Here is a 20,655-nt window from a genome sequence, read left to right as displayed (position 1 = left end):
CTTGCATACAGGGCTTATAGCCTCTGGGCCTCATTCTTCAGCCCTTCTAGCTGAAAACTTCAACCCGGCTTCCTCGGAGGACATCTAACATCTACAAAATGGCCCACAGATGTGTCCTTCAACCCAGTGATCCACCTGCAGGTGCCTCCCTCTGGTGTCCTCTTACTGACGATGTGTATCAGAAGCTAGGACATTTACTCCAACAAATCCAGGGACCAAACTCTCCCCAGAATGGATGTGTGGATGCATCTGGGTGTTGGTCCCTAGCAATGTTCTTGCAGTCATCTGATGGCTCACGATTTGCCTGTTATTCCAGTTCTAGGCAATCAGACACCTTTTCTGAACTTCACCCGCACCAGGCACATACATAGTGCACATATATACGTGCAAGGAAAACACTCATACATAAATTTATGTATTAAATTAAAAGGGCTAGAGAGATGGCTCAGGACATTAGAGCATTTGCTGCTCTTTCAGAGGATCTAGGTTAATTCTTAGCATCCACTTTGGCGTCCGAACCATCTATAACTCCAGTTCTGGGGCACCCTCTTCTGGCCTCCCTGAGCACCAGGCACACATGTGGTGCATAGACATACACGCAGGCAAAACACTCATACACATAAAATAAAATTAATCTTTTAAAACTTATATTCAAAAGATTTGTTTTATTTTGTGTGTGTGTGTGTGTGTGTGTGTGTGTGTGTGTGTGTGTGTGTGTGTGTGTGGTAGCAGGTTCCCTGAGCAAAGAGCTTGCCTGAAAGTGAATGACTAATGGAGTGAGTTCTTTGTTGGAGACTCTGAGGGACCAACTGAGCTCTCCCCACGTGGAACCCAAAGGGGGACGCCTAACTTTCCTCAAAGTCCTATTGTCTTTTACTCTGGGTGATGGAATCGGGTACAGAACCTAACGCGAACATTGGTCACACACTGGCACGCTTCGGTCAGGCCCAGATTGTGGCGGGGTAAGGATAGGTCAGCCCAGCAGCCACAAAACTCTGGGACAGGTGTAGCTTAGCTACAAACTCCCACCTTCTCCCCAATAGGCGCCGCCCCAGGAGCCGCACGTGACTCCCTGCTCGCCCCGCCCCATCCGGTCTGGTCCCGCCCCTCCAGCGCGAGACTGAGTCCCAAGCGCGAAATCCTGGGCAAGGAGCGACGATGCGCAGGCGCGGTAGTGGCGACTCGACGGCGCTCCCGGCCTGCCCCGCGCGCTGACGTCGCGCAGCTTCGTCCCAGCCGCCGCGGCCGCCATTGGAGTCGGCGCCCCCTCAGCCTGTCCGCTACCTTCCGCTGCTTCCCGCTGTTCCGGCCTGCGTGCCTACAGCTGCCGCCGCGCCCGGCCGCGCCCGTGGAGTTAATTGGCGGGGCACGGGACCGCGCGCGGCGTGACAGGCCCGGCCTCGCGGGAGGCCCGAGCCGGCGGCGCCCGGGTCCCGCGCCGCGCTGTTCATGAAGCATGTCGGCCACCAGCGTGGACCCCCAGGTAGGGGCGTCTCGGGACCACGGTCACGAGACCAGGCCGTGGACAAGGCAAAACAGAGGTTGCGGTCTGGGTCGCGCTGGGGACCTGGATACTGGACTGGGGTTAGGGTGCGGGGTCCGGGCTGGAACAGGGAGGCCGGGTCAGGGCTTGGATCTCAGGGCCGAAGATCTGCATACCAGGCCGGGCTGGAGTTCTGGGGTCGGATGGCGGGGTCGCTTGGCTTGGCTGTGATCAAATTATGGGAGATCTGGAGGCCCGGCCGGGGTCGCAAAGCCCTCCGGGTAGCATTCTTCGCATAGTAACTTTGTGTTTCCTTTCCCGGGCTGGGTGGTGTCCACCCGCATATCCTGGCCTGCGGCGATGCAGAGAACAAAAGGACAAGATAATAAAGGTGAGGAGAGTTCGGGGAAGTCTTCCGGACTTTGGAGGAGAACCGGGCAGCGCCAGTCCGTGTGGACAAGAGAAAGTCCACCAAGCCGGCCTGGGATCCGAAACTTAGTTTTCTCCGTCAGTTTGGAGGAGATGAAAGTTTCCATTTCCGGGGTATTTGACAGATTGGAGGGGAACTAGAAAAAAAAAATAAAGGCGTACCCGGAGTAGTTCAGATAATATTTTGCAATTTCCTTCATGACTCTGCCAGAACAGTTACCTGGTGGGGAAAGAAGTGGTGATAAGACGGCCTTGCAGAGGTTAGCGGTGCTGAGTGACTGACTGGTCCTCTGTTGCTAGGTAGTGGATGGCTCTGGAGGAGAGTCAGCCAGCTAGCTGTGGACCGGGAGGCCCTGCCCTCCACCCTTAGTTACAGTCATTGTAAGTTTGTTGTTATCGCCTGTGATAATTCTGGCTTGTAATAAACTTCCAAAACTCTTGTGAGAACTCGAGAGTGACACTAAATCTTTGAAAGACTGTTTTTAACCAGTGCGTGTTGTTGTTACTTGGGTGTAACCAAATATGGTTCATCGTGTTTTAAGGTTGGAAAAGGCCCAACACTTTATTTACCATTCCTTTCCTTTCCTTTACTGGCTGTGCACTGTAACAGTGGAAAGTAAGTGGAGAATCAGATGATAGTGAGCTTGGGTTACAGCCCTTTCCAACTGAGCATCCTTCCCTCAGATCTCTCTGCATAACTGGACTTTTAAAGCGTGTGTCCTGTTTGCCTGGAACAGGTAGATCTGAGACACTGTAGATTTCTGCATCAGCCCGGGGCCTAGGGGAAGCCCTGGGTTCAGTCCCCCCCTTCCGGGTGGGGGAGGAGCCATCACGAGACTGGCTCAAAGTCTGGCTGTAAGTTTCTTGCCCTTTGTTTTGATTGCAACAAAATGACATCTGACCAAATTATGATTATATTTTTACTTAAAAGAAGGAATTTAGGAAAAGTTGTTCAATGCCATTCTAACTAGTCATGTAAGCATCAGCTCTCTATAGAGAGTGTACCCATTTTGAAAGAAGACCATATCTACCAGAGATTGATGAAAATAAGGTTTCCATGCTTAAAAGTATTTTTTTTAAAGTTTGGAGATAATGTCTTGCAACTTTTTGTTCTAGTACAAAATGGTTCTTTGCATCAGAAGGATGCAGTTCATGACAATGACTTTGAGCCGTACCTTTCTGGACAGTCCAATCCGGTGAGTTTATTTTATTAGTGTAATTTTTATTTAAAAATTCGCTTGTAATACGTTTACTATAATATGTCTACTTTTCCATCCCACACAGCAAAGAGACAGGCTGGAAAGTATTAGAACTGATAGGTGGTCTTGAAGATTTGCTTTGTGCAGGTCTTCCTGTTGGGCCTGGGCCTGAGTGGTGAAGATGGTCTTCTCTCTGTAGGACAGCATCCCCTGGAGGTTGGGTTCAGGCAGACTTAGCATTTGTGGGCTGGTGATGGAGTGCTTCTTATGATGTATAGGACTGTGTGGGTCCCGTAAGCTTTGCTTGTGCCATCTTTATGTTGTCTCTGGAGGGTTGGAGTTACGGTGTAGGAGAGTAGGTAAGCACTGGACAGTGCAGCAGACTCCTTTTCTGTGTTCTACCTACATCAGGAGACTTGCCTTCCCTGATTCTTAGCTTCCTTTTGTATGAATAAAAATCCTAGGCTGGAGAGATGGCTCAGTGGTTAAGAACACTGACTGCTCTTCCAGAGGTCCTGAGTTCAAATCCCAGCAACTACATGGTGGCTCACAACCATCTGTAATGAGATCTGATGCCCTCTTCTGGTGTGTCCAAAGACAGCTACAGTGGACTTATATATAATAAATAAATCTTAAAAAAAAAAAAGAATCCTGCTCTCAGGCCTGTTGGGAGATTGGCATTGGAGAGGGTATGTATAAAGCACAGAATGAGCACCTTATGATCAGGATTTCTCACCTTTGGCACCATGAAACTCCTTCTGTGTTCATGTGTATGTATATACAGACACAGGTCTGTGTGGCTGACTAGGTGTGCGAATGGGGGGTGGTGGAATAGATATGCTGACCTGATGCTAGTATGCAGATGGGGGATGGAACACATATACAGATGTGATGTTGAGGTCAGGAATAATCTTCTGTCACCTTCTGCTTTATTCAGTGATGCAGGGTCTCTTAAACCCAGAGCTTGCCAGTGTGGCTAAGTCTAAGTTATTTTGGGAATCTCCTGTCTTTACAAATAGGCCACCACACTCACCTGGCATTTACATGGTTTGAGGGGATCCAAACTATTCCTAAAGCTTGAGTGGCTATCACTTTAAACTGAGCCATGTCCCCAGTTGATACTGTCATTTTTAAGTGTAGGGGTGTGTACATGCACAGGTGACCTCAGAGTCTTAAAAGAGTGTGTACGAGCCTCCAGAACTAGAGTTACAGGTGGTTGTGGCAACTGAGCTGCAGGTGCTCAGTCTCTGAGCCACCTCTCTAGCCCAGATAACTAAACATTGTTGTAGTGTATTCTTTTAACATTCCATATGTATGTTGATCAAAGCAGCCTCACATTTCCCCAGGGTGCCCCTCCTGCCTTATGTCTCTTTCCTCTAACCTACTGGGACCATGGGCATTTTATGCCTAAGCATTACTTGACTGTCCCCTGCACTTAGGATCACCTATACACCACCTCTTGGCTTCTACCCACTAGATTTTCTGTGCAGCTCTCATGAAAATTGTCTGCAAGGTGTTTCCTGGTAACAAAATTGCCCTGTTCAAAAACCATAGGCATTCTGGGCTTGGTGGTACACAGCTTTCATTCTAGTATTCAAGGGTAGAGACAGACGGCTCTCTGAATTCAAGGCCAGCCAGGATTTTATAGTAAGACCTATCTCAAAACAAACAGAAGCCATGTGCAATTTGAAATTTAGATTTAACTAGAATCTCTGCTACTTTTAAATACATGCTGCATATTTAGAGTCAAGCAGGCTTTGCCTGGGCATTGTACCAGAAGGAAATGGTTTACCTGCCTCTCTACCCCCCATCCCCGCCCCCTTTTTTGTTCATCTGCCTTTCTAGGTCATCTTAGAGCATTTTATAACTTTCTCCATCTTCCTTCCCACCACACTCAGCATATCAGAAGCTTAAAGAGTCTGAGGGAACATTAACCTATAGGGTTGCTTGGTTGGTTGCCCCTGAGTATCTGGGCAGTATAGGGTTATAGAACTGACTTGGCTTTAGTCATGGGCTATTGACCATGACAAGAACAAGAAGTTAAACATTCTTTTGAATATCATATTTCCTGGTTTTCTTTTTTGTTTGGTTTATCAAGACAGGGTTTCTCTGTGTAGCCCTGTCTGTCCTAGAACTCCATCTGTAGACTAGACTGAGCCTCAAACTCAAGAAATCTGCCTACCTCTGCCTCCTGAGTGCTAGGATTAAAAGCCTTCACCATCACTACCTGGCTCCTGGTTTTCTTATAGCAATGGTATATAAGAAATATTAAAACAGGGAACTAGGGTTGCTTTACTATGTTTGAAATGTTTTTATAAAGTAGGGACTCGTAGAATACTTGAGGAGTTTCTTAAAAGTAGAATTAGTTTCCCCTTACTGTCAGTTGCATGTCCCTGAAGTCTTGGGGAAACTATGAAAAGGAATGTTCTTCAAGATAGCACCCTCAGTAAATAGCTTTGAAGTGTCACCTTCATGTCTGTTCAGGTATACTTTTTAGTAAAGTACTTAACCAGAATATTGCTTAAGAATAAGTTTTCTAGAAATGCCCAACTTTGTTAGGAGGTAACAACACAGGAGGCTTTCAGGCTTTCCTGAGGACCAGCATGGTGGCATTTACCTGTTTGGAGAAGTGGAGCCTCTAGTCATTTAGCAGGTACTTGCTCTCTTTGTATTGCTTATTTTTCATATGGGGCCAAAATGCCATTCTGCCCACCTACTTTTTTGTAGTACATCCTTATGGCCAAAGATTGTTTAAAATGCTGGATGGACCTTGTCACTCATGTGGCCACGTTGAAGTTTTAACTCTGTGCTCTTTTGGGAGGAACTGCAGGCCTTGGGAGCTCTTAGCTTATCTTGAAAATTGAGCCGCCTCAGTCATGCAAGGTTTTTATCAGAGTTTATGTAGTTTTTTCGCCTGCAGCCAGAGTTAAATTAAATAATGCTGAGCCTTGTTAGGGCGTACGCAGCCTCCGTTGTTTGTGAATATCTGGGAGAAACTTGACACTTGGGTTACTGCCATGTCTAGGCAGTTCTGGTAGGCTTGAATTAGCGCATATGTGCCTGGCCATCCAGCCTGTGTCTGGCTTGGATTCTGTGGTTACATGTACGTGCTATAAATTTCCTTAAATGTCCAGTGGTAGTACCCAGTAAGGAGGGATTTGCTACCACTACAGCTTCCAAGAGGGGATAGGGAAGGATGCAATGTGTCTTTACTTGCTCCTTAGCAAGGTGCTTAGACAGATGTAGAAATTCTTGTCAGAAGCTGCTGTCTCTGCATAGCAGCCAGATAAGGGGTTCACACCACAGTCTCAGAAGGATCAGCCCTGAGGAAAGACCAGGAAAGTGACTGAGTGAGCGTTTCCTCCTGAAACAAGTGTGTACATGCTGATTGACAGCAGTCCCAGGAGTCTTAGACACTTGCTCACTTTTTTCCAGCCTTGCCCTCAGTGCTTCCTTACATACAGTGGATTTGATTTGATGAAGTACATATGTCTCAGCATGGTGCAGAGATGATCTGCAGGGCTGAGAAGAGACTGTCCTGCATCTTCTTCCAGTCTCAGTCACCCTATTATGGTCTCAGATTCTTTCCTTCTCAGAAAAAAAGGGCAGAAGTATTCTAGTCATTAAAATTCACCCCCTTGTCACTCAAGGTGATTTGGATTAATAATAAAAGCCCTTAGTTCTAGAACAGATTTATGACTTGGTTATACTTTCTTGTTTCCAAATGACCCAGGGTAACAGCCGTGATTGTTTAAATTCTCTTTGTGTTTTTGGGAGTGTCTATTTTGTTTATCTAACTTTGTAGTTATCAGGATCAGGAAGAAGAGACCTAAGTGCTCCAAGTTGTCAGTGGTCTCTGACTTTGCCTGGAAGACGTGTTTGCCTTACTTGTGTGGTCTTGTACCCGGGCTTTGATTAGAAATCTTAAATATGGCACTACCTGGTCGTCTGATGAGCTATGGGAAGCTAAGTGTTGTACTTAGAGGTGTGGTCAGATGTGAAGAGCACCTTTTGAGTTTGGTTGCATAACTTAGTTTATTCAGCTGAGTCTCTGGTAAACCACTTCATACTGCAACTTCAACAATACTTTGGAGCTACCAAGCCAGAAGGGACTGTTTGCTTGGGACATTTACAAGTGAGTGTAAACTCTTGTGCCTGGCCATACAGAGAGGCGGAGGACTTGGACATACTCTTTGTACTTTACCAGCAACCCCAGTGTGTTTATTTCCAGGGCACACTTGAGCTAAGTTGTTAAAACACCTTGATCAGGATAGGCACCATATACTACAAACTGATGGGAACCACTTCTTTCCCAGGAAAGTTGTATATCATGGACTGGCAGTCAGTCTGGCTTACAAAGTTGTGGGAGCAGCTCTTAGAGGATTCTTCTGCATAAAATGGCCTAGTTGAGATAGCTTTACAAAGTAGCTTGAAATAAGGAGACAATAGAAATTGGTCTGTCAGTGGAGTTGAGGTAAAAAACTGGAATGGGCCTAAAGCACAGTTTGACAGTGCTTTTGGGCCTCTCAGGTTGGAGAGAGTTAGGAGACGTGTGGCTGCCGGTTCAGAGGCAAAAGGGGGCTGTAGCTAGGTGTTTGAACTACTTGTGGATGCCTGCAGCACTTTTCAGGAGACCTTAGTAAACAATGACCTTTTAATCTGGGATTTTACCTTCTCCATGGGGTTTAATTTTCTCTTTTCTTATTCCATCTTCCATGCTACAACTCAGGGAAGCAGTGAGGTCTCGCCAAGGCTTTCTCTTGCAGGAGCTGCTGATGCCTTTCTTCTCTGGTGCCTCACTGCCTCTGTCCTACATGTGTTTCTGCATGTACATTTTTAGCTGAAGCATCATGCCCTGGTCTTGAGGTGTGATGATTTTTGCAGAGAAAGTTAGCTGGAATCTTTGTGTTAGAAGCTGAAAGAAGGATTTGGGGCAGAGTGTTACGGAGGTGTTGTGCTTGAATCTACATGTTCAGGTAGCATTTGGGCAGTACAGGCTGGAGAGTAATGGGGATACCTGTTGTGTGGTGTTTGTATAGCTGTTTGTGACCTGTTTGTTCTTCGGATGGTGATCTTTCAAGAGGGCTTTGAGAGCTGTTGGCATTGGATGGATCTTACCTCATGATCCTAACTTGTGTTAGTCTCAGTTAAGGACTAGGTGTAAGTCAGAACAACCTGAGTATCTTTTCTGACTCCTTTTACTGCTGTTTGTTGGTTTGTGGCCAGTGGGTTAGAATGACAGACCACCACTAGGTCTTCCCTTCTGTCTGTCTTATGCATAAAGTGTTTTTGGAAGGACTGTGGCCTCAGTTTTGTATCCATGAAGGTATGCTTCCCTCACAGCAAAGCTTCTGCCCAGACCTCATTGATTCTTCTTCCCTCTGGCCCTGTTGCTCAGGCTCCTTTGAAGAATGCTAGGAAGAGATACACAGCAGGAGGTTGCAATGGAGGAGCTACAATCACTGAAATCTTTTCAAAAGAGGATGTACCAAGTTTTTCCATGTTTATAGAATATTTATAGTGATCTGTTTGTGGATGCTAAAAGTTTTTGTTACAAGGAAGCAATTACTTCATGTTAAGTGATAGTTCTGAAATGGTCTGGTGCCTAGTGGAGCTTTCTTATCTTCACTGGACATGTCCACCCCCAAGCATAGATTGACATGGTATAGGAAGGTCTCTTCACTTATGTCACTGATGCTTGCCTTTCAGAGATTGAAAAGAAATATAGTAAGGTAATAGAAACTAGCCTGTTGGTAGAGGCAGAAACTGAAATTGAGCCCAAAGTACTGTGCCTGATTCTCACCAAAACCTTGGCTGAGTGTCTCTCCAAAGAGATGGTATTCTAGAGCTGCCAACTCTAAAGTTACACCTACGGGCTAGGAAACTCTTTAGAAGTAGAATAAGGCTACCAGGTCAAGATGGGTGAACCATTCCATCCTCCTCCCTCTTTGCCCTATAACCCACACTTTAAGCCCCTCTTAGAAGCTTCTGCTGTAGATGGTGTTGGGGCTCAGAAAGACTTTGCTAAGTGGGTCTTCTGGTATCAGATAGCAGGGTTCTTAAACTCCAGGGACTTAGACTGGTAGAGGCACAGCAAAGAAGCCTGTGCTCCACTCTGAGTGTCCATAAGTACACTCAGAAAACTATGAAATGTGAAGAACAGACTCTCAAAAAAACTCAGCTGGGTAGCTATCAGGAATATTGTGTAGGAGAGGGTCTTGAGGGTGACATGAATACCAGTGCCCAGGTGTGTTAATAGGTCAGTGAGCTGGAGCCTGCTGGTCATTGACTGTCAGAGCCATCTTACGGCTGTCCTCACTTTCCGCTGTGCTATCAGTGTTCATTATAAATATAATTATTTCAGGACTGGGCTGTACTCCTCGGATGGTAAAGGCAGAAGGGTGGTTTTGCTAGGTCATTTCACCTGAGTTCAGATCATTGCAAAGTAGGCCTTGTGCTTTGAGACAACAACCTGGTTTGCATTTATTACTAGTGACGTCTGTTTTGACATTGGTGAGCATATCTGTCATTTAGGAAGACTTAATCATGTGCTATATTACATTAGGTTTGTTTCTGCACCTGTGTATGATGTGGTTGGCATGCTGAGCTGTCTGATAGTTGTTTAACTCATCACCTGTTTGTGTTCACAGAGTAACAGTTACCCCTCGATGAGTGATCCTTACCTGTCCAGCTACTACCCACCATCCATTGGATTTCCTTACTCCCTCAGCGAGGCACCATGGTCCACTGCAGGGGACCCTCCCATCCCGTATCTCACTACCTATGGACAACTTAGTAATGGAGACCATCACTTCATGCACGATGCTGTTTTTGGGCAACCTGGGGGTCTGGGGAACAACATTTACCAGCACAGGTTTAATTTTTTCCCTGAAAACCCTGCATTCTCAGCATGGGGGACAAGTGGTTCTCAGGGGCAGCAGACTCAGAGCTCAGCCTATGGGAGCAGTTACACTTACCCACCAAGCTCCCTTGGTGGCACAGTTGTTGATGGGCAGACAGGTTTTCACAGTGACACCCTCAACAAGGCCCCTGGGATGAACAGTCTGGAGCAGGGCATGGTTGGCCTGAAGATTGGAGATGTTACCACCTCTGCAGTTAAAACAGTGGGTTCAGTTGTCAACAGTGTGGCACTGACTGGTGTCCTTTCTGGCAATGGTGGGACAAATGTAAACATGCCAGTTTCAAAACCAACTTCATGGGCAGCCATTGCCAGCAAGCCTGCAAAACCACAGCCTAAGATGAAAACGAAGAGTGGGCCGATAGTAGGAGGTGCGCTGCCTCCTCCACCTATAAAGCATAACATGGACATTGGTACTTGGGATAACAAGGGCCCTGCTCCAAAGGCCTCGGCCCCCCAGCAGACACCATCCCCCCAGGCTGCTCCACAGCCACAGCAGGTAGCTCAGCCTCTCCCTGTTCAGCCCCCACCTTTGGTCCAGCCACAGTATCAGAGCCCTCAGCAGCCACTTCAACCCCGCTGGGTGGCTCCTCGAAACAGAAATGCAGCATTTGGGCAGAGTGGAGGGGCCAACAGTGACAGTAACTCTGTTGGAAGTGCTCAGCCTACTTCTGCCCCAAGTGTAGAATCCCACCCTGTCCTGGAGAAACTGAAAGCTGCCCACAGCTATAACCCTAAAGAGTTCGACTGGAATCTTAAGAGTGGGCGGGTGTTCATCATCAAGAGCTATTCTGAGGACGACATCCACCGCTCCATCAAGTACTCCATCTGGTGTAGTACTGAACATGGCAACAAGCGCCTGGATGGCGCCTTCCGCTCCATGAGCAGCAAGGGGCCTGTTTATCTGCTCTTCAGTGTCAATGGGAGTGGACATTTCTGTGGGGTGGCAGAAATGAAGTCCCCTGTGGACTACGGCACCAGTGCTGGGGTCTGGTCTCAGGACAAGTGGAAGGGGAAGTTTGATGTGAAGTGGATTTTTGTCAAGGATGTGCCCAATAATCAACTGCGGCACATCAGACTGGAGAATAACGACAACAAACCTGTCACAAACTCGCGTGACACGCAGGAGGTGCCCTTAGAAAAAGCAAAACAAGTGCTGAAGATTATTGCCTCCTATAAGCACACAACCTCTATCTTTGACGACTTTTCTCATTATGAGAAGCGCCAGGAGGAAGAGGAGGTAGTGCGCAAGGTGAGTTGTCCTTAGGCACCTGTTCCACAGGTCCCCCTGCCAGGTGACCTGCGTAGCAGGCTGGTGTGTGACGGCAGTCTGTTGATGGTCTAGTGACATGGTCCTGCTGGCCTTACTCAGGTTGAGACAGTACAGGTGACATCTTTTAACTTAGCTATCACATCACTGGAATGAGCCAGTAGTGTGTTTTGAGTAGATGTAGATGAAAGTCTATCACTTTCCTGTTATGAGATATGGTAACCTGGACCACTGTGTACATGAGAACAGAGTGAGAATGCAGAGAAGCTATTGTATGTGGTGTCTGTCCATTCAAGCACACTTAGAAATCAGTTTGTGTGGCCCAGGGAGAATGTCCAATAGTAACATTGGCTGAACCATGATGTCCTACCTGCCCAAGGATTTATGCTGCTTGGGCACCCCCACATCACAGTTGTGAGCTCTGGATCTAACAGTCACCTCCTGTTGGCCTTTAGAACTTGAAAGGCCTGCAGTTGGGGGAACTTAAACCTGCATCATTTAGAGAATGGTGTGTTGGGGTGGGGGTGATCGATGGTTCTATGGTTAGGTCCATTACCTAAGAGTATTCCTGAGATTGCCCTTTTCATGAACTGTCACTTAGCATGGGTGGGTGGTTGTTGGATTGGCTTCCAATCTTTTTGTCTCCTGAATTAGATAACTTACTTGTGTGATTAAGCATTTTGAGGAAGGGGGTGTGGAGAAAGCAAGGTAGCAATGCTGTTGCTAGTACCATTAAGTTAATCTTATCACAGGTACTGATAAAACGTTAAGAAAGAGATGGTATCTATTTCCAGTAACTGAAATTCTGTAGGTTTAGCTTTTTGGGTATGAATAACAGACAGGCATTCCTTAACAGTGGCGTGTGTTCTTAGAAATAGTTATTTTGTTTTGCTAGCATCATATGTATACGTACGCAAACCAAGGATGCCTAGAGAGCATTTATAGATCAAATCAGCTGGAACCATTGTGTTAGTACAGTGTTTACCTGCATTAGAACAAGGATAGTGAATGAAACCTAGATACATCTTTTATCTGGTAGTTAACTATTTGTGTGCACATGTGTTAATGCTCAGTTTTCTTTTAAATACTGCATTTTTAAAGAGTTCCATTAAAATTCACTGGGTGGGACTGGAGAGATGGTTCAGTGATTGAGTGTTGTCTGGTATTCCCAAGGACCTGGGTTCGATTCCCAGCACCCATTTGATAGCAGCTGTCTGTAACTCCTGTCTTACGGGATCTGACAGCCTCTCTAGCCTCCAAGGGCACTGCACTTCTGTGACATACATAGACCTATAGGTACAGGTAAAACACAAACACGCAAATAAGTAACAGAAAACAAAAATTTCTTTTTTCTTTTTCTTTCTTTCTTTGGTTTTCCAAGACATGGTTTCTCTGTGTAGCTATGGCTGTTGTGGAACTCACTTTATAGTCCAGGCTGGCCTCCAAGTACTTTGATACCTTGTTTTTGTTTTAAAGATTTCTTTATTTTATGTATGTGAGTACACTGTCACCGTTGTCAGATACACCAGAAGAGGGCATCGGATCCTGTTAACAGTTGTGAGCCACCATGTGGTTGCTAGGAATGGAACTCAGGACCTCTGGAAGATTAGTCAGTGCTCTTAACCTCTGAGCCATCTCTCCAGCCTGATACCTTGTTTCTTTTTTTTGGAGCTGGGGACCAAACCCAGGGCCTTGGGCTTTAGGCAAGCGCTCTACCACTGAGCTAAATCCCCAACCCCACCTTGTTTCTTTTAATGTTTTGTTTTTTTGTTTTGTTTTGGTTTTTTTTGTTTGTTTGTTTTGTTTTTTTGTTTTGTTTTGGAGACGAGGTCTCCCTATATAGCTAAGGCTGGTCTTGAGCTCACAGAGATCCATGTACCTCTCTGCCTCCTGGGCTCTCGAATTAAAGGCATGCTCTTCTAGACTTGGTGTTTGGGGTGTTTTGTTTGGAGACAGGGTCTCAGATACCTTGGTTTTTTACATTTAAATTTGTTTTTACTCATTACATTTACAGGTGTATTGTATGCTGGGGTATGTGGAAAGGACAGCCTGAGGTTGGCCACTCATTTTGTCATGGGTCTTAGGGGTTAAAGACAGGTTATCAGGCTTGCCACACATGTAGCTTGCTGGCCACCTTGCCATCCCTATATGGTTACTTTCTTTTGTTTAATCTATAAATAGGCCTTTTAAAACATTGACAGTTGAGTGTTTTGCAGTGTCTACTGGCTACTGACCCTAGTCTGACAGACCTTTGGGATGCATCACATACACCTGTCCCTGTAAGGATGATGTGTTTTGTGTACTTTATTTTTCAGCTGAACCAGCCCCCTCCCAAAAATTATGAATAATGTCTTCAAAGAGCAGGTGACAAGCTATGTAGCTGTTGCTAGGGCTGAAGGCTGAAGGAGCCAAACACTGTCTCCCTTTTCCTGCTGCTTTACTAGCAGCCATTGCACTCCGGGGAGACAGGCTTCTGCTTGAAAAGAGTTTTTCTCTTTAAACCTCAGGGTAGAGTTTATGAATTCTTACTAGTAATCCACCTTCTAATTGATCTGGGTGCTCTGCCACCCTTAAGATTAGAGCCACACGAAGGTTCGAGAAGCCTCACCTTGGACTTTGGATGGTAGTCGGCACTGTGTCGGGCATATGTTTAGTCCAGGTTCGCCCCAACGGAAAGAACAGATGTTGGCTCAGATATACTAAATGTAGTTAGTTAGGTGCAGTAGCATGTGCCTGTAATTCCAGTGCTTAAGAGGTGTGTGGGGGCAGAAGGAGTAGGAGCAGTTCAAGGCCACCCTTAGAAACACTGTCTCAAAACTCCAAAGCCCAAACTAAACAATTACAAACCACAGTCACTGTATAGGTACTCTACTGACAGCTTTCTCAGTTCACACCTAGGAGGGCCATGCTAGGGATTGAACATTTAACCTCTTGAGTGTAGTTTTTTTATTTATACACTTTCTCCAATAGCATGACAGTGTGGTACATGTGAGAAAGTGGGGATGGTGGGGGGCAGGTGAGCAGACAGACACACTAACACACATACACACACATGTGACTGCTGTACAAAGGGTCCTGAAAGGGTTAGGACAGAAAGAACATTGAGTGTTTGTGTGTGTGTGGTGGGGGAGGTGCATGCTCCTTGCATCAGAGACCTTTGTCATGGGCTGAATTTAGATGCATTGCAAGGGAAGACAGGGTGGCTGCTAGACCCACTGATCAGAAACCAGCTAGGCAGACATGAAGAGTGGGTGTAAGTTCCAGATTGGTATGACATGCATGCTGGGGATAGGGAGCTGTCTATGGATATAGGAAGTCAGCTCGGTTGAGGAGCTGTGCCCCTGACTTGATCAGTACTGCTAGAAGCCACAGGAAACTTGAGCTGGTGGGAAGGGCTTAAGCTAGATGGATATAGTTTGTCTTCCTGTTCTACTTAGCCCTGACTTGGAGCTTACTTAGAACCGCCTGCCAGATAGATTTTGGTGTTCTGAGTCATTGGTTTATTAAAGTGAGAGAAAATTTAGAAAAATTATTCATTTGTACTAGGCATGCTAGAGTGCCCTGAGCATGCCAGTCCTTCCCTTGGGTGTAGGTGCTTTCATGGTTCTCCTGTTCTTCACTAGCATGATTGGCACGAGGGAGAGCTGGCTGGGTTGGGAGAAGGGGAGGCATGGGATGAGTGGGTAGAGGACACATGGACATGTCTCTGTAACTTCTATGCAGAGGTTCTTGAGAAAGGACAGGACAGCGTGTGGTGGCTCCTGCCCTGATCTGAGGGACCAGGCTGCTTGGTAGTTCAGAACCAAGTCCAAGGGGACTGCCCAGACAAGCCCATAAGATGGCCTAAGGCCTCGCCTTTGTGGGCCTTCGCCTGCAAATCAAAGTGCCTGGTGAGCTTAGTAACCTCTTCTTTTCTTTTCAACAGGAAAGGCAGAATCGAAACAAACAATAAGGACGAGCCGGTTCGTTTTTGGTTAACGGTTGACTTTGAAAACAGAGTTTTAAAGCTGTATGCTTGGTGCTGTCTCCGAGTCAGCTCCAGTGTCGTCCTCGTGCGGGGTTGATTGTTGCATCTTTATCTTTGTAGTTCATTTTTGCCAGATGGATCTGCATTCATTTGTATTTTTCTATGTATTATAATATTGTAGAACTCACTAATAAAGGAGTATTTTGTTTGTCAGCTTATCAGTCAGATTGACCTAATGCAAAATATAAATATTCTTCAAAACAAAACACCTAATACATCCCAAAGATATTTTTATTTTGGCAGAAATTATGTTCTTATTCTTATATCTAGTCATTTACTATCCCTATAGGATACTTCATATTTCTTGCCCTCTCCTGCTTTACAGCAAACAGCCCATTCAGCATGTGCTGTTGTCGTCTCCTCACAGTACTGAAGTGGCTTGCCATTTTACTATCTGTGGTATCCATCATTGCTGACCTGCCCTCTTGAGTTTCCTACTAGACAGGTAACTTTTAGTTTTAAGTGTGCCCACAGCTGTCTATGGACACACGTTCCATAGTTTAGTGCCCACACAGAGCGGTGCTCCAGTTCTCCTTGCCACCGTCTGCCACTGCATGAGGTTCGGGCTCTGTGGCAAGGAACTAGAAGGTGTTTTAAGTCTGGTTCAGCATTGCGACATTCTTAGTTGTTCGTAGATCATTTTTAGTTGTCCTCTTTCTTCTCTTGAGAATCCTGATGCTGTCTTAAGTTTTTATACCAGTAACGCTAAGCTTTAAATGTAGGATCTGATAGTACAGGCAGTGTGATGGATGCTGCTGCCGACTGTAAATTTCACTGTGTGTCTAATTTTTTTTCCTGTTGAATGGGTGAAAAAAGCAAAAAACAAAAAATCCTTTAGAAAACAAATTTGCTATCATGTTTTGTGGAATGAGGAGCCTCGGAGGAGCTCACCGCCACCTGGAGTTGGAGTTTAGCATGAAAGTGGTGCTCATGCCCGACGCCCTCGCATACTGAATCTGCACGCGCCCACTGTAGAGGATCCTTACTGTCTTAGAGAGCAGATACCTTCTGAAACTATTTACTCCAAAAGACCCTCTGAGTTAACATTTAAGCTGTATTATTTAGACTTGTATTTAGAACGTGTCACTTCCTCGAGCTGTTACTGCCTGTACGGAGTCATGGACAACATCGGATACCTGTCCTCTAGGAGAATACAAGCCTTAATAAACACCTGTTGAGCAAACTTGTGTATTCTTGTCTTCCTTGCTATATGTGCCTTGTTTCTCTTATAGCTGAAAATCTATGGGGTCCACTCTAAGCAGTGGAAGCCAAAGGCTGTAGTTTTGTTTACCCCTTGGTACTAAGAGGACAGAGGAACTTTCATAGCTCCATCTAGGATTGGGACTCAGTCCCCAATTATGTAAGAATCACTCAGTCCCCAATTATGTAAGAATTTGAAGCTAACAGGTGGATGAACTGTTTAACAGCCATACATCACCTTGTTTGCACACTTGCCTCTGGACTGGTACTCCTTGACCGTTCCCTTATATCTTTATTCTTACATTTTAAAGTTGTAGATTTCCAATGTACTCTCTCTAATAACTAAATCTCACGTGTTAAAGACTGTAAGGATGTGCACCAAGGCATGTGTGTGGAGGTTAGAGGACAATTTGTGGGCAAGCCCATTCGTTACTTGCTGGGTTCCAGGGATCTAACTCAGGCCATCAGTTTTGGCAGCAAGCATCTTTACCCACTCAGCCATCTTGCTGATCCCTTATTGTTTTAATGTTTGTCTACAGCATCTTTCTTGCAAGGGAAAATTAAAAATGAAATACACAAATCCAAGCTACAATAGTTAGTTGCCCTTCTCCATTTTGAAAACCGTGCTGTACAGCCCAAACTGTTGTTGAACTCCCAGTCTTGGCTGTTTCTACCTCCCAGGTTTGGGTAGGACGGCTTTTCCTCCATGTCAGTCTGTGTCTACATTTTGATGTGTGGGATTCAGATAAAGAGCCTAAGTGATCTCATGCTTTCCCCAAACACGGTCTATTTGGAAGAAAATGGTTGATGTGGAACACAGGAAAATTAGTCTCTGGTCTTAATTTACTCTATTGCAACTTCAAGACACCTCCTGTATTTTAAGGAGTAGCTTTTAAAGCTTTCGTCTTCTCACCTGTGTGTCTTGCTTGTCCTTGAGCTTCAAAGATGAGGAATTCCTGCTTTGATAGCAATTGGCTGAGAAGCACACAGAAGTATAGACTAAACAGGACATGGGGTCAGTACCTGGGATGATGGGAGGGCTCAATTGAGCAGGATCAATGGTCACTACAGAGCTTGAGGTGGTGACATACCAGCTAATCATTGCTGATTGGTTTTGTGTCATTAATGGACAGTGCCCTTGCCTCCTAGTCCTCTTGCTTCTTTATCACCTTGTGTAGAGTCAGGAGATGTGGTAGGCTACTGGGAAAGGGAACCTGAAGAAGGCCCAGACTGAAGCTGTGAGCTTCAGTAATTAATACCAGCACTTTGTGAAAGGCTATAGACCAATGTCCTTACTATTACATCCCCGGCCTGCGTTCCAAAAGCTAGACTTAACCTCTGAATGTCCCCAAAGCACACAAATCTTTAGCAAGGTGTTTTGGTTGAGGTCTATCTCAGCCTATGGTGTTGGCTGTCACACCTACTGCGCTGCCCTGGATGAGCTGGAAAACACTGGATGAGCCGGAAAACATGTGATGGACATACTTGAGTGCATTTCTGGACTTAGGACCCTTTGTTGGCCATCTCTTATTCTTGGTTTCTTGAGATCCAGAATTGGTGAGCTCTCCCTTCACTTAAACAGGAAAGAAAGGAATTAGTCGTCATACTGCTATGACTTCGCAGGTCACTAGATCTTGCCTGGTAAACTCAAGAAATGGGTTGTCTTTGATTCTCTCTCTCTCTCTCTCTGTGTGTGTGTGTGTGTGTGTGTGTGTGTGTGTCTGTGAGTGTCTGTCTGTCTGTCTCTGTCTCTTTCTGTCTCCTGCTTTTAAGAAAATATTTAATGTATGAGTGCATATACATCCACAGACCAGAAGAGGGCATCAGATCCCATTTTAGATAGATAGCTGTGAGCCACCATGTGATTGCTAGGGATTAAACTCAGGACCTCTGAAGAGTAGCCCATGCTCTTAACCACTGAGTCATCTTAAGAGCCCCTGTTTTACCTGCAGGAATGATATGGATGTGGGAAAACACCCCTAGATTCTGCAGTAATGTATTCAAGTAAATAGTGGGATTTACTCCTTCACGGTGTGGCCCCATGACTGACAGCTTTCTATAGCTAAAATATGTATGTATGTAAACCTTTAGAAAGGGCATTTGAAAAGTTACTCTTCATCACATTTTAAACATCATCCTGTGAATGGCAGACAGGATACATTCATTTAAGGTAAATGAATTTCAAAGTTTTTCGAAAGCCACCAGGCTTCTTCCTTTCCCTATGGGTCTTCCTTTAGCTCATAACTGTCCGCTAAAGACTATTACCAAGAAGAACCAGGGCAGGGTCATGGAGGAGGGGCCACACTAGCCTCCAACTTTTCACTCACGTGAAGTGTAGCGACCTTAATCCCCTCCCAAGCTGTGGACTGTGGGGCTAGGTGCCTAAACTGGGATCGCACATGAGTTTGTTTACCGTGTCATACCTAGAACCTGAAGGAGTCAGACTTGCCAACTCACCAGGCTGCCCTTCTCCATGGGTGGAATGTTGACTCCATACTTCCAGTGGCCATTCTAGAGAGCAGCTTGAGGTGAGCAGGTGCCCACTGGCCCCTCTTGCTTCCTATAGTGAGATCTCAGATTTTGGGATTAGCCTTTTCCCTTCCCAAATGTCCAAGATGCTCTGAATCAAAGACTGACAAACAGCCCTCAGTCCTGGAGCGGGGCTCTGATGCCAGGATGAGATGCTGATGCTGTGGATGAGATATGTCTCAAGCATACCCCGTCCTCCACAGCTCCAAGGCCTAGCTAGGGAAGGTTGATTCATGTGAGCTCTGCTGTGTGCTAAGGTATGTGGAAGGCTGTGGAGTGCAAAAGGCTGGAGACATAGTGCAAAGCTGGCCATCTGTGCCTGGCCTTAAGGAAGAGTAGGGGCATGGGATATCACTGGGAATCTACAGTCTTCAAGGAGGCCACAGCACAGTGGGCCTTACGCATAGCCCTGAAATAAGTGAAGTCCCCATCTTTATTCAGTGGGGCAGGCATCATTAGGCTAGTCCTGTTGATCTTATCCCTGTCCCAAATTGTCTCTTCCTCATCTCTCTAAGAGCCAGAGAGGGGCAGCCCAGCCTCCTAGGAGAGTTCATATACTCTGTACCTCTCTGGATTTGGAGTGATTAAAAAACACCTTTGAAGGTCTTTCCTGACCCTTTGGAAGACCACAGGGAAGAATTTGGAGACTGTCAAAGATCACCTGGGTTAGGAGCTACTTGAGCAGTATTGACCAAGGGTCTCCTGGTATGAAGAGAGCTCTCCTGATGTGGGGTTGGGCCATGTTCCATTCACCTCAGTTCTGTTCTTAGCTCTACTGTCAGGTCCCTTTTTGTCATCTAGGTTAACCAGCTGTCAGTTACTGTAACAAAATGCCTGAGATAATTAACTTACAAAGAACAAAGATTTATTCAGCTCACAGTCAGAGGGGTTGCAGTCCATGATTGGGTGGGCCCCAGGCCTTTTAGCTTGTCACAGGGGTGTGGATGGCCACAGCAAGCAGTAGAATTGCTCACCTCATAACCTGGAGGTAAAAAGGAGAAATGGGAAAGACCCAAGGGCTCCACCTTGTCCTTCATGGACACATCTCCAAGTCCTTCCCACTTGGGTCCAGCTCCTAAAGATTCCTCACTGTGAAGACAAAGACTTTAGCATCTGGGAGACATTTATCTGAAACATGGCACCTAAGCGAATACAGGCCTTCTGAGTAACCTTTGGGTAGCCACAGTTCCTGTGCCACATCTTCTTTCTGCTCCTCTGAAGAGATAAAAATAGGACCAGACAGAAGGGGTGTTTAAAGGCCTTAGCCTGAAGTTTAGAGATGATGATGATGATGATGATGATGATGATGATGATGATGATGATGATGATGAAGTTGATGATGGAGATGGTGATGATGAAGTTGATGATGGAGATGGTGATGATGACACCATGATGATAATGATGCTGGTGGTGGTGGTAGTGGTGGTGGTGATGGTAATGATAGTGGTGTTGGCGAAGTCATGATGGTTGGCTAGCTAACAGTGATACCAATGGTTGAGACTAATGATAATGAAAGTGATGAAGGTGGTGTTGATAGTGTTGACCACAGTCACAATAACCACATTGACTCGCTGGACATGCCTGAACTTACATCCAACC

General features: G+C 45.8%; 1 protein-coding gene across 1 annotated transcript; it reads left to right on the top strand.

The window, feature by feature from the left end:
* The first annotated feature begins 1,311 nt into the window (after nt 1-1,311).
* Nucleotides 1,312-16,510, top strand: Ythdf1 (YTH N6-methyladenosine RNA binding protein 1). Its single transcript, XM_032904953.1, has 5 exons — nt 1,312-1,483; nt 1,850-1,874; nt 3,029-3,108; nt 9,762-11,282; nt 15,226-16,510. Exons 1-5 carry the CDS (start codon nt 1,457-1,459, stop codon nt 15,250-15,252), a joined length of 1,680 nt encoding a protein of 559 aa, XP_032760844.1. The 5' UTR covers nt 1,312-1,456; the 3' UTR covers nt 15,253-16,510.
* Nucleotides 16,511-20,655: the final 4,145 nt, after the last annotated feature.

Source organism: Rattus rattus, chromosome 5, assembly GCF_011064425.1.
Source record: "Rattus rattus isolate New Zealand chromosome 5, Rrattus_CSIRO_v1, whole genome shotgun sequence".
NCBI lineage: Eukaryota > Metazoa > Chordata > Mammalia > Rodentia > Muridae > Rattus > Rattus rattus.
This window is presented reverse-complemented; position numbering and strand designations above follow the sequence as displayed.